Source organism: Narcine bancroftii, chromosome 4 (assembly GCF_036971445.1).
Source record: "Narcine bancroftii isolate sNarBan1 chromosome 4, sNarBan1.hap1, whole genome shotgun sequence".
NCBI lineage: Eukaryota > Metazoa > Chordata > Chondrichthyes > Torpediniformes > Narcinidae > Narcine > Narcine bancroftii.
In genome coordinates, this window is record NC_091472.1 from 217,704,016 (window position 1) to 217,718,593 (window position 14,578).

The window sequence follows — 14,578 nt, forward strand, 5'->3', positions numbered from 1 at the left end:
AAGTATGATAATTCACATACAAGAAATCATGTGGTATATACCAAATCCCCCCTACCCCACTCCCCTCCACCCTACAATGTTTTAACAATAGCCATGCATTGTATTTCAGTTTGCCTGTCAACATAACCTTCTACTTTTTTACCCCTCACATTTAAAATGCTGTTTTACCTTTTAACTGTACTATTTAATGTGGTAGAACTCCTGAATACCCTAATTGATGTATTGGTGGCTGTCCATACAGTCCATACAATAAATTTAATTAAATTTAGATTGCAGATCATTTAAGATTATAACCTGCTGTTAGTTGATAGAAGTGCCTGCTTGGAGATATGGTGAAAAAAATCTGTGACATTCAGCGTGCTTCAAGACTGACAATATCGGCTCTAAAAGTGCCAATCATGTTGATTCAGGTTAGTTCTTACATTGGATCAGTGAAGTATTCACTTTGTATCTTAGTTCAGATCATTATTTTTCTATTATGTTCCTATCGTTAAAAAAATAATTCAACTGAAAAAATTATCACTTTGTATTTCATCTGTTCTTATGAAAACCGAGTTATAAAAGTCCAAACATTCCCAAATTAATTCCTCTTTCCAGATGATGTGCATACATTGGGTGCCATATTTGAATACTTTAACAATTTCCAAGGAAAATTTGGGAGAGAGTTACATGAAAACGAACATATTTTTGAAATTCTGTTGCATCTTCACCTTCTTAATCTGTGGTTTTCTGTGGTGTAATGGAGTTGGGTGAATTTGCATAATATTAATGAGACTGCTGTATAAGTGATGTTCCTTGATGATTGCTCTCGGGATCAAATGCATTTTCTGGATTGTATTATTTTAAATTGGTTTGTTTAAACTGATTCCTGGTAAAATGTAAGCCTGTCTGACACTAGAAATTGAGGTGGAAGGTTAGACAAGCAAGATCGTGCAAACTCAAAAAAGAATCATTTGTATTTACACAATGCTTTTCCAAACCAAAGAGTAACTTTGAAGAATGCTCAGAACAGCTTCTCATAACTGTGATACCATCCATATGAGCTGAACCCATCTGCTGCCTGAACCCACGACCTGCTGCTCTGGATATGGAAGGCTGCCTGAACTGATCCTCTGAAGCGGAAGAGCAGCTTGCTAAGCAGAATGAGATACCATTCACAACTAACCCTCGGGTGCCATATTGTGATATTAAGAGGCGCTTAAAAACTGCTCAAATAGGCAACAAACATTGAGAGCAATTCACTAAATAAATAAAAACATACCAAGGAAGTCAGATGGACTGAAGAGTGAGGAGCACGTCAACTCTCTCACTGACTAAAAAAGTAAACATGGTCTTGTATAATCGGCCTTTGTTTATTGAGGCCACATCACTGGGAACGGTTGTTTTTTCCTTCAATGGTGTGATGAAATATGTCCACTACAAAGAGCTTCCAGGACCTTGCTTTGATACTTCATCCAAACAGTGGCACTCTGACTCTTAGCCCTCTGTGGCATGTTCGGACCATGCCGTTGAGAAATGTGTAGTTTTTGAAATCCAAACAATTCTTGTATTCATTAAATTAAAAAAATAGAAAATCTTATATATATTGATGAGTATGTACTTTTTGTATAATTTAAAAAGTGGATGCAATTTGAGTGTGTGCAGGCGCGCACACACACACCCACACCCCCCCAACTGGAAGGCACAACCAAATTCATGACAGCTGATGGAGTTGTTTTCTCAATCATCTTCTCCTCCTCCTCCTCCATCATTGCCATCATGTGGTTTTGTTGGCTCTGAGGTGGCTAACGAAGTCAGAGTTCCACAGATGTCTGATGGGATAGGAGTTTGTGACGTGATGTGATCTATCTAATTTAACCAACATCCATGTGTGCTCTAAAGCACTTGAGGCTTTCAATACCATCCCCAATGTTTTTTCACTGGTTTGAGTGGTCATCGGCCAGAAATTCCAAGAAATAAGTACAAAATGTCAAAATTCTTCAAGGAAGCTCCAAGCACAACCTTAAATCTTTTCCTCTGTCTCCCCTTCCTAGATGAACTTAAAATATAATGACTGTTTTGAAAATCTCAACATAGACAACTAAGGCCACCTAAGTCCTTAATATTGGGTATGTTCCTCCAGATGAGGACACTAATGTTTATTTGCTTGTATTTTCCACTAATTTGAGGGTTTTTATGGAGGCAGATTTGATTGTATTTTTTCCAGTGTCTTAAGATACCTGTTGCAATAGCCTCATTCTTAGAGGAACATCAGAGGGCAAGAATCAATGCTACCTGCTGGATCCCAAACTTTGTATCAGGGTTGGAGATCTTGATCTTCAAACACACTTTCTTCAGTGAACCAAATAAAACATTGTCACATTTCATCAATGATGTCTGACTTCATCAAGAGATGTCATCTGAAATATGAAGGTTGACACCATTTTCCAGAATCTTGCTCTGAATTTTCACTCTTAGTGTTTGGTGTGATGTGGCAGCAGCAGGCTGGTGAGATTAAGAGATCCCATTTTCTTTCATACTTCATTGAAAGTGCTGATAATGGCTTGAAGCTCATTATACTAATGTGTGCCAATGTAAGCATCGCCTCAATGCTTCAGCTCAACTGCTGACGTTTGCATAACATCATTTATGGAGTGTGTTCTTTGGCTCGCAAGTTTACCACAGCAATGCATACTTTCATGTCTATGTCCTTCAGTGTTGCAATTTGAATATATATAAAATTTGACAATTTTGAATCTATTCTCACATAACTGAATTCACTGAGCAGTTATCTCTGGTTACATTCTCTCATGCAGATGGGTATGACCAAATGGCTAAGTGCCTTTAACCTCATACACATCATGTTGGAACCACAGAACCATAGAATAAGACAGCACAGAAACAGGCCCCTTTGTCCTTTCTAGTTTGTGCTGGACCATTTTATTTTTTTGCTTGGTCCCACTGACCTGCACCCAGTCCATAGCTTCATACCTCTCTCACATTCACCACTGCAGCTGGCAGCTCGTTCCACACTCCCAACCGTCTGTGTGTGAAGATGATCACGCCTCAAGCTCCTCCTAAACTTTTCCTCTTTCACTCTTGTAATGATAGTGATCATGGTTGCGTGCAACTAGTAGTGCCTTACTGTTTGATTAGACTTGGCTGCCAGCAGGGGGCTGACACACAGTATGCTGCCAGCCTCATGGCCTGCCTCATGTGCTGTTCACAACAACTTCATCCATGTGTTGTCTTAAGAACTCACACAAGAAACAAGATGAAACAACTCTTAACCCATGTCCTCTGGTTTGTATCTTATCTACCTTCAGTGGAAAAAAAACTATCTATATTTATTCAAAAGCCTATCTTTATTTACTCTGTCTATCCCCCTCATAATTTTAAATACTTATGTTAAATCTCCACTTATTTTTCTACGCTCCAGGGAATAAAGTCCTAACCTGTTTAATCTTTCTCTGTAATTCATTTCCTGAAGTCCAGGCAACATCTGAGTAAATCTTCTCTGCACTTTTTTAATTTTAGTGGTATCTTTCCTGTAGTTAAGTGACCAAAACTGCACACAGTACTCCAAATATGGTCTCACCAATGTCTTATACGACTTTACCATAACCTCCCAACTCCTATTCTCAATACTTTGATTTATGAAGGCCAATATGCCAAAAGCTCTCTTTACAACTCTATCCACCTGTGATGCCACTTTCAGGGAATTTTGTATCTGTGTTCCAAGTCCTTCTGTTCTACCATTTACCATGTATATCCTTTCTTAGTTTGTCCTTCCAAAATGCAACACCTCACACTGTCTGCATTAAATTCAATCTGTAATTTTTCAGCCCATTTTTCCAGCTGGTCCAGATCCCTTTGCAAGCTTTGAAAACCTTCTTCGCTGTCCACAACACCTCCAATCTTAGTGTCATCTGCAAACTTGCTGATCCAATTTACCACATTATCATCCAGATCATTGATCTCAATGACAAACAACAATGGTCCCTGCACCAATCACTGAAGCACATCATTAGACACAGGCCTCCAGTCTGAGAAAAGCCATCATCCTCCACTACCCTCTGGCTTCTCCTGTTCAGCCATTGTCAAATCCAATTCACTACTTCACTGCGAATACCTAGAGGCTTGATCTTCCTGACTAACATCCCATATGGGACCTTGTCAGAGGGCTTACTAAAGTTCATGCAGACAACATCCACAGCTTCTCCTTCATCAACTTTCCTGGTAAGATTCTCCAAAAACTCTCCATGATTAGTTAAACACAACCTAGCACACCCCTGATCAGTTACTGGCTATCCAAATAATTGTATATCCAATCTCTTAGAATACCTTCCAATCTCTTTGGCTTGGCTTCGCGGACGAAGATTTATGGAGGGGGTAAAAAGTCCACGTCAGCTGCAGGCTCGTTTGTGGCTGACAAGTCCGATGCGGGACAGGCAGACACGATTGCAGCGGTTGCAAGGGAAAATTGGTTGGTTGGGGTTAGGTGTTGGGTTTTTCCTCCTTTGCCTTTTGTCAGTGAGGTGGGCTCTGCGGTCTTCTTCAAAGGAGGTTGCTGCCCGCCAAACTGTGAGGCGCCAAGATGCACGGTTTGAGGCGTTATCAGCCCACTGGCGGTGGTCAATGTGGCAGGCACCAAGAGATTTCTTTAGGCAGTCCTTGTACCTTTTCTTTGGTGCACCTCTGACATGGTGGCCAGTGGAGAGCTCGCCATATAACAGGATCTTGGGAAGGCGATGGTCCTCCATTCTGGAGACGTGACCCATCCAGCGCAGCTGGATCTTCAGCAGCGTGGACTCGATGCTGTCGATCTCTGCCATCTCGAGTACTTCGACGTTAGGGGTGTAAGCGCTCCAATGGATGTTGAGGATGGAGCGGAGACAACGCTGGTGGAAGGGTTCTAGGAGCCGTAGGTGGTGCCGGTAGAGGACCCATGATTCGGAGCCGAACAGGAGTGTGGGTATAACAACGGCTCTGTATACGCTTATCTTTGTGAGGTTTTTCAGTTGGTTGTTTTTCCAGACTCTTTTGTGTAGTCTTCCAAAGGCGCTATTTGCCTTGGCGAGTCTGTTGTCTATCTCATTGTCGATCCTTGCATCTGATGAAATGGTGCAGCCGAGATAGGTAAACTGGTTGACCGTTTTGAGTTTTGTGTGCCCGATGGAGATGTGGGGGGGCTGGTAGTCATGGTGGGGAGCTGGCTGATGGAGGACCTCAGTTTTCTTCAGGCTGACTTCCAGGCCAAACATTTTGGCAGTTTCCGCAAAGCAGGACGTCAAGCGCTGAAGAGCTGGCTCTGAATGGGCAACTAAAGCGGCATCATCTGCAAAGAGTAGTTCACGGACAAGTTTCTCTTGTGTCTTGGTGTGAGCTTGCAGGCGCCTCAGATTGAAGAGACTGCCATCCGTGCGGTACCGGATGTAAACAGCGTCTTCATTGTTGGGGTCTTTCATGGCTTGGTTCAGCATCATGCTGAAGAAGATTGAAAAGAGGGTTGGTGCGAGAACACAGCCTTGCTTCACGCCATTGTTAATGGAGAAGGGTTCAGAGAGCTCATTGCTGTATCTGACCCGACCTTGTTGGTTTTCGTGCAGTTGGATAATCATGTTGAGGAACTTTGGGGGACATCCGATGCGCTCTAGTATTTGCCAAAGCCCTTTCCTGCTCATGGTGTCGAAGGCTTTGGTGAGGTCAACAAAGGTGATGTAGAGTCCTTTGTTTTGTTCTCTGCACTTTTCTTGGAGCTGTCTGATTACCTTCCAATAATTTACCTACTATTGACGTTAGGCTCACCAGCCTATGATTTTCAGCTTACTTTTGGAGCCTTTTTTAAAAACACTGGAACAACATGAGTGGCTAAGGACATTTTAAATATTTCTGCTAGATCCGCCTCAAGCTCCAAGGGAATATCTTGTCAGGTCCTGGGGATTTATCTACCCTTATTTGCTTGAAGGTAGCAAGGACCTCCTTGTCTTGAATTTGTATAAGTTCCATGACTTCACTACTAGTTTTTCTTACTTCCCACAGCTCACTGCCTGTTTCCTATGTGAATACTGATGAAAAAAAAGTCCCCCATCTCTTTTGGCTCCATACAAAGACCTTACTATCCTTTTGCTCTTAATATACCTCTAGAAATCTTTAGGATTTTCCTTCACATTGTCTGCCAAAGTAATCTCATATTTCTTTTAGCCTTCCTGATTTATGTCTTACACCTCAAGAATCTCATTTGCTCTATATTGCCTATACCTGCTATTACACCTCTCTCTTCTTCTGAACCAGATCCCAATATCCTTTTGAAAACCAAGGCTTCCCTATGCCTGCTAACCTTGCTTTGAATCCATTCTCTCCTACAAATTAAAGTAATCCATGGAGTGCACATGCCCAAAGTCAAACATTCTTGTTTTTATGCAGATTTATTTCCTCGTGGTAATAAATGCAACAATAGAGATGCTTAAAGCTCATCCCTTGCCTGCTTTATTTGGTATTATTGGAGAGAGTGACATAACTTTAATGATATCTGAGTTTTTTTAATTTCTCTTATGGCTAGCCAGGCGATGTTGCTCAGATGGAGGGACGTTACCCTGCTTAATCGTGCCCATTGGCGACATGACATTATGTCATGCTTACATTTAGAGAAGATTAGATACTCAATTTCCAATTTGAATTGGAACACTGTGGGACCCTTTTTATTTGATAATATTTAATTTGATATGAAGGCAGAACTGTTGTCTAATGAGGTAATTTATCACTGATAAGAATTCTGTTTTTTGTTTTATTGGCCGAACAGCTTCTTTCTTGATTATTGGTTTAGTTTCCTTTCTTATAATAAAATATCAATACAATATAATCCTGACAGGATTATATTGTATCGATATTTAATTTTGAAGGTCCTCCACTTACCTCATATATCCTTGTGCAAAAACAATTTATCCCAATCCACGCATTCGAGGTCCTTTTTCATTTCCTCAGAATTGGCTTTTCTCTAATTTAGAATCTCAACTTGAGGCCTCGATCTATCCTTCTCCATAATTAACTTGTCACTAATGGGATTATGATCACTGGACCCAAAATGTTCCCCTACGTATACTTCTGTCACCTGTCCTATATCATCCCCTAATAAGAGATCCAGTATTGCATTCTCTTCAGTTGGTACCTTTAGATATTGGCATTTAGAAAACTTTTCTGAACACATTTGACAAACTTCAAGCCATCCCGCCATTTTACAGTATGGGAGTCCCAGTCAATATGTGGAAAATTAAAATCTCCTACTATCACAAACTTATGTTTCCTGCTGCTGTCTGCTATCGCTCGACAGATTTGCTCCTTCAATTCTCGTTGACTATTGGGTGGTCTATAATATAACCCCATGAGAGTAGTCATTCTTTTCTCAGCTCCAGCCATATAGCCATAGTAGATGAGCCCTCTGGTCTGTCCTGCCTGAGCACAGCTGTGATATTTTTCCTGCTGAGCAATGCCACTCCTCCCCCTTTCATCCCCCTGATTCTGTGGTTTCTAAAGTAACGGAAGCCCAGAACATTGAGCTTCCTAGCCCTCTTGCAATCAAATTTAACTACTGTTGGATAGACAAAAGGATGCAGCTTAATTGAGTGTCAAAGTGCTTCTGGGAGTGGTACTTACAGTGATCTGGAATGAGGCCAGGCACTCTGTGGGGGTAACCCAATCAGGAGCTATTCTCATGGAGCATGATTCAGCTGCAATTAGCAAATAGGTGTAGGTCTAGATTCAGGAAAGGAAAATCATGCCAGACTAATCTACTGGAGAATAGATAATGGTAAACCAGTGGATGTAATGTGCAGATGGATTTCAACAAGGACCAACAGAAACGTGATCAATAAAGTTGAAGTGCATAATTTATATTTAAATGTGCTGAATCTTAAATGATCACTTGCAATATTTCTTCCATTTTAATAATGAATTTAAAAATTCATATTTATTGGTTAAATTGTAGAACTTTCCCAAAATCATTGCAGATTAAGAGTAAAGTTCTAATCCTCCCTCCTTCTGAGGCACCTTTAAAAGTAACTATTCCATAATAAAACATAAGTAAGATTTCAGTGCATATTGTTACACACTAATGACCCTTTTAATTATGTTTGGGACTAAAAGGTTTTTTTAGCACTAACACAGTGTGTGTGTGTGTGTGTGTGTGTGTGTGTGTGTGTGTGTGTGTGTGTGTGTGTGTGTGTGTGTGTGTGTGTGTGTGTGTGTGTGTGTGTGTGTGTGTGTGTGTGAGAGAGAGAGAGAGAGAGAGAGATAATTCAAATTCCCACTCTGAAAAGTCAATCTTTAAAACTTCAACATCATTTTATTCTTGCTTGAAGGTTTTAAGTTCTCAGTTCAGGAATAATTATAAAGCGCTTTTAAACATGATATCTTCAGGCCTCTTTTACTCATAAATGTTTTCCACTCGAATCTTCCCTCTTCTCAAAGACGGCAAATGTGGGTATTTCTTCTACAATTAATTCACAATCCCAGACAAGGGTTAAACAAAATGGCCAAACACAAAACATAGACCCAGCATAATTTTGCCTTCTTTTCTAAAGAAACAGCAAAGTGGTCTTCATTAATTCAAAAGCCACTGATTCTGTGTTCCCCTTCTTCTCAGAGTAAAGCACAACAAACAGCACCAATTCTGGATACTGTAACTCAACCCTGTCTTTATCACAGGATTTTGACTTCTTGTAAACTCGAAGCTGAAATGCTCCAAAATTGAACACAAAATGTCTGGATTCAGTAATATATTTCTCCAAATCATGTGATCATTATATCATCATTGAGGTGAGTCCCAATTCTTGGAAACCAAATGACCATCAGTTTTGTTTCTACCAAAATCCTATTCCATTTTCAAAACCATTCCATATCCATAACAACGTTTGATCTCATCTCTGTTCAAGAGGCTTAAGTGGGTTTGATTAAAAATAGATGGATTCCTCAGCAGTTCTTGAATAAGTAAGACCCACTTGAAATCCATTCACTCTGCCTGTCCAAGACACGTCGACTCCGAGAATTAACTCTCTTCTCAGGAAACAATGGTTCTCTATAAATGTGCTGTGACCTGTGTGTGACCATGTACCAACCCACAGCTAACTTACTAAGAATACAGACACAATATTTTTACTCTATAATTTACTTTACTATGACATTTTAATATATGAAAAAATAATTTAACATAACTTGCTAGAACTATTCAATTCTTCTAATATTCTACTCCTGAATCACAAAGTGAATCTGGGAAACCAAATATAGGAAGTAAAAAGTTCTAAGAATTGTTTAGAATTCAGGAACCTCATTAAAGATTAATTGATAGTACAAAGAATATTATTTTAACTACATCCATTATTTTGTTTTATTTTGAAAGCACCATAAAATTTCTTATTTTCTCAAAGATCGTGTTCAACAGTTGAAGCCAAATGATGTACCTATCCTGCAAGTTCATTGATTAAAAGTGTAGAAATGAACACAAAAATCAATACCTGAAAATGTACTGCATGAAATATGGAAGTTTAAAAAACTCCTTACCTGTTAATATCCCAGATCCTAACAGTATTATCCATGGAACAAGATGCAACAAAGTCACCACAGGTGTGCCAGGAGCATCCCCAGACGGCATTAAGGTGTCCTGTAAATGTGAGGACACACTCAACCTTTGCAAAATCCCATATCTTCATTGTCTTGTCCCCACTGGTTGTGGCAAGCATATTACCACTGGAGAGAAAAGAAATGAAAATCATGAAACTTTCACACAGTACTTCTCTATAAGCTTGTGTTCTGCATGGATTCATTTTTGAAAAACTAATGTAGAATTAGATTATCTGTCTGACCATTGCATTACAGATGAACAAAATATTTTAATCTGGAAATAATTAATCATGACTAATTTCATTTCCTCTGAGATAAAACTATTAAATTCTTTCATAAAAAAGACAAAAAATTATTTAAATAAATGTGATCCAAGATTCAATTCATTATCTTCAACAATTCTGGTAGTTGTGCAGTAGCAGTATTACCCAAACAGCAACTTGATTTGGCATCAACAGACCCAGAGTTTCACCAAACACTGCTTGTAGCAGTTATTAATCAATGCGATATCACGGAGATATATTTGATCAGGTGTTCATCACTGTGCATTATTCACACAGCCTGAGTAAAGCCTTCCATAGAACAACATGCATGCTTTTGTGCTCTGTTTCCATGTATTACTCTGTGTAATTTACATATGGACAGCCCTCAAGATAACTGGGTACTTTTCAGTTTGGCCGGCAGTTACTAGTGGGGAAACTTAAGGTTTGTTGCTGGGACCCCAGCTATTTATAATATATATGAATGATCTAAACAAAGGAATTTTACATAATATCTTTAAATATGTAGATGACACTTTAGCTGGGTAGCAGTGTGAGCAGCAAGGAGAATTCAAGAGGCTGCAGGGTGACTTGGACAGATTAGAAGAGTAGGCAAGTACATGGCAGACAAAGTATAATGTAGAGTAATAGGAGATTATCAACTTTGGTGACAATAATTGGCATGTAGCTTATAACCTGAATGGGGATAAATTAGCAACAAAGATGTGTAATGAGACCTGGGGGGTCACTGAAGGTTAGAATACAGGTACAGCATGAAGTTAAGAAAGGAAATGGCATGTTGGTCTTTATTGCTAGAGATTTTGAATATAAAAGCAGGATACCTTACCGCAATTATATTGGGCTTTGGAAGAGAGCACACCTTCAGTATTGCATATAGTTTTGATTTCCCCATCTGAGGAAAGATGTTCCTGCTATTGAAGGAGTGCAGCGAAGGTTCACCAGACTGATCCTTGAGATGGCAGGATCGGCAAATGAAGAAAGATTGGATGTGTTAGGGTTATACTTGGTGGAATTTAAAAGAATGAGAGGAGATCTTATTGAAGCATATAACATTCTAACAGGACGCTAGATGCAGGAAGCATGTTCCTGATGTTGGGGAAATCCAGAACAGGGGGCCACAGTTCAAGGATAAAGAGAAAGCCATTTAGGACTGAGGTGAGGAGAAAAGTTTTTATTCAAAGTTCTGAACTTGTGGAATTCCCTACCACAGAAAGTTGTTGAGGCCAGTTTGTTAGACATACTCAAAAGAGATTTGGATGTGGCTCTTATGACTAAAAGGATCAAGGAATATGGAGAGAAAGCAGGAATAGGGTACTTAAGTCATATGATCAGCCATGATCATTTTGAATGGTGGCACAGGCTTGAAGAGCTAAATGCACTTATTTTCTATAATTCCATGATCAGTGATTATATGGATGAAGATACTGTCTCCACATTAGTGGAGTATAAGTTCACAACCATGACAAGTTTCAACAGTAATATGGAGATGTGTACAAAGATACATTAGGGGACACAATGGTGTTTTACACATAAAGTTAAATATCAAGTCAATTTGCTGGAGGCCTTCATAGATAGAACACACAAAGTAGTGAAGGAATTCAACAAATTACATAAAAAAACCCTAAAAATATATATTTATGTTACGTGAGGTGAACAAGATCTACAAATTTGTCGATGACACCACGGTTATCGGCAGAATCACAGGTGGCAATGAGGGAGTGTACAGGAGGGAGATAGATCAGCTCATTGAGTGGTGTCACAACAACTATGTCAGCAAAACTGACAAATGCTGGTAAAACATGATGGACAGAGACAGCAGAATGAATGACAGATCCCAGACAAAGGGAGAAAGAGGGAAGAGAAATTAAGGGTTTAAGTGGAGGAAGATGTGTCATACAGGATGATCAGAAAACAAAGGCTATCAGTGCTAACATTTTGATAAGAAGGTGCAAATGGTGGTATGAAGAGAGGCTAGATGGAACAGAATGATGGGGAGGAAAAGTATAAAAATCCAGTGGAGAAATGGGGTGGATGACTGGAACTCAAAAGCATGGGCAGCAGACTGAATGGGGGTGGTGAAAAGTGTGGGGGGGGGGAGGGGAGAAGGAGAAGAGCAGAAGGGACAAGATCTGAAATTTAAAAATTCTATGTTCATACCTTTGGACTGCAGAGTGACCAGGCAGAGTATGATGTGTTGTTTCTCTAGTTTATGCAGGGCCTCACTCTGGCATGAAGGGTCAGGACAGAGAGGTCATTGTGGGAATGGGAAAGGGAGTTGAAATGGGATGTAATAGGGGGTGAGGATGGCCATCGCAGACAGAGATAAGATTTGGCCCCTGCCCCAACTTTTCCCACTGCCTTCTTTACCTTGGCTTCTCTATTGCGTCACCCTAGCCACGATAAAGGGCTTTGGCTTGAAACAGTGACCATTCTTTTTCTTCCACTGATACTACTTAACTCACAAAGTTCCTCCAGCAGAGTGCATTTGGTGAAGAAGGTATCAGGGCCCTGAATACTGGAGCTGGGATGTTATGCTACATTTGCACAAGAAGTAGGTGAGACCATTCTTGGAGTATTATGAGCAGTACTGGTTGCCCAACTATAGGAAAGATACAATGGAGCTGGAAAAGGTGTAGAAAGATTCACAAGAATGCTATCTGGACAGACAAGCTTGAGTCATAAAGGGAGGATAGATAGACTAGGACTTTTCTCCTTGAGGATAGGAGGCTGAAGGAATAACATCATGATGGGCACAGATCAGGCAAATAAGCATAGTCATTTTCCCAGGGTAGGGGAGTCTAAAAATAGAAGGCATACCTTTAAGGAGAGAGGGGAAAGACTTTAAAGGTGCCTTAGTGATACCATTTTCATGCAGAGGATAGGTATGTGCTTGGTGTTGGTTCAATTGAAACACCTAAAACACATTTAGATGTACAGGACTAGAAAACATACATATGTGACAAACACATGCAAATGAAACTAGCTTTAAGTAAACAATTTGGTCAGCGTGGACAAGTTGGGCGGAGAGGCCTGCTTCTGTGTCGCCAAAATCTATGGCTGTAGCAAATCTGCCATCTTGTTTCTTCAACAGCACGGTTGGTGTAGCGATGGTGCAATGTCCTAACAGCACCAGTGATTGGGACCAGGGTTCAAATCCCACGCTGTCTGTAAGGAGTTTGTATGTTCTCCCTGTGACTGTGTGAGTTTTCTCCTGTGGCTCCGGTGTTTTCTTCCACCATTCGAAACGTACAGGGTTGTAGGTTAATTGGATGTAATTGGGTAGCATGGTCTTATAGGCCGAAATGGCCTGTTATCTTGTAAGTCTAAATCTAAATCAAAAATATTACTTTTAAACACTTCTGTTATTAAAAAATTATCGTCTCAAGTCTTATTTCTCTTCAGTCTTTCACTATGTTATATCCTCTGAAATTCTTGTTTGAAACTGTTTTTATTTATTTAGACATACAGCACGGTAACAGGGCATTTTGGCCCACAAGTCCAGGCTGTCCAATTAACCTCCCCCCCCGCCCCCCCAGTATGTTTTGAAGGGAGTCCCCAGGAAAACCCCATGCAGACACAGGGAGAATGTACAAACTCCTTATAAACAACGTGGCATTCGAATCCCAGTCCCAGTTACTGGTGCTGTAAAGATGTTGCACTAACCACTATACCGTAACGCCCCTGTATACTGTTATAAGTAAAGTTCAGGTGGCAAATTCCACTACCTCCCATGGCAACTGTTAAAAACTGAACCAGATGGCATGTAACGCTTTGTGTCACATTTCCAAGATACAATCATTAACATCTATTTCTGCTTCTGTGACCTGCCTCAGTTCATCTGCTGTGGAAACCCTGATCAATACATTTCTTCCGCCAATATGTACTATTTTGATACAGCTTTCTTCATTCTATTGTTCATAATCTTAACATTATTCATTCAGCTATTGATCACCTGGCATTAAATAATTGCTGATATATTAGCTCCAGCTAAAGCAACAATTCAATTTAAAAAATCCGAAGCTTCTTCCAGATTCCTCGTGTGCCTGACCCTGCTATACTTTCACAAGAGCTCCTCTGCTCAAATTCTCAAATTTTGGCTTAATGATAATCTTTGAATTTAAGTTTTAAGTTTATTTGTTACAGAAGAATTCTTCTGCAAACAGACCAAAACTTATCTCTAATGTTACAGCCATGTAAAAAGCACAAGTTACTGAGTTTGGGATTACAAAGACAAGAAAGATCATTTAGCATCAAGCAAGGATAGCTTGAGAGCATTGTTCAGGAACCCTGATGGTTGCAGGGAAGAAACTGTTTTTTAAGCCTGTTGGTGTGTGTTTTCACATTCTTAAGCCTTCTCTCCCAATGGGATGAGGGAGAAAAGAACATGTCTGGGGTGTTATGGGTCTTTCAGTGTGTTACTTAGGCAGCGGGAGTTCATGGAGGGGAAGGGTTTTCATCATATTCTGCACTGCATTCAGTACCTAATGCAGGTTCTTTTGATCTTGTGCCAAGCAGCTCCCATAACATCCACCAAGTATAGTTTTGATGGTCCACCTATAGCTATTGTTGAAGGAGAGAGAAAACATGCCAAACTCCCTTTGTCTTCGAATAAAGTTGAGGCATTGGTGAGCTTTCCTGACCATCTCATCAACTTGCTTGTCCCACGTCAGGTCAGATATTTATTCCTCAGAACGTTAAGCTAT

At 40.1% G+C, this 14,578-nt stretch overlaps 1 protein-coding gene across 4 annotated transcripts in view; it reads right to left on the reverse strand.

Annotated features, from left to right (window-relative positions):
- Positions 1-14,578, reverse strand: part of LOC138761591 (sperm-associated antigen 16 protein) — an 879,716-nt gene that overhangs the window by 510,760 nt on the left and 354,378 nt on the right. For all 4 annotated transcript variants that reach the window (XM_069933944.1, XM_069933945.1, XM_069933943.1 and 1 more), the window contains exon 12: positions 9,535-9,720. In XM_069933944.1, coding sequence (XP_069790045.1) covers positions 9,535-9,720 — 186 coding nt within the window. The remainder of the gene's footprint in view (positions 1-9,534; positions 9,721-14,578) is intronic.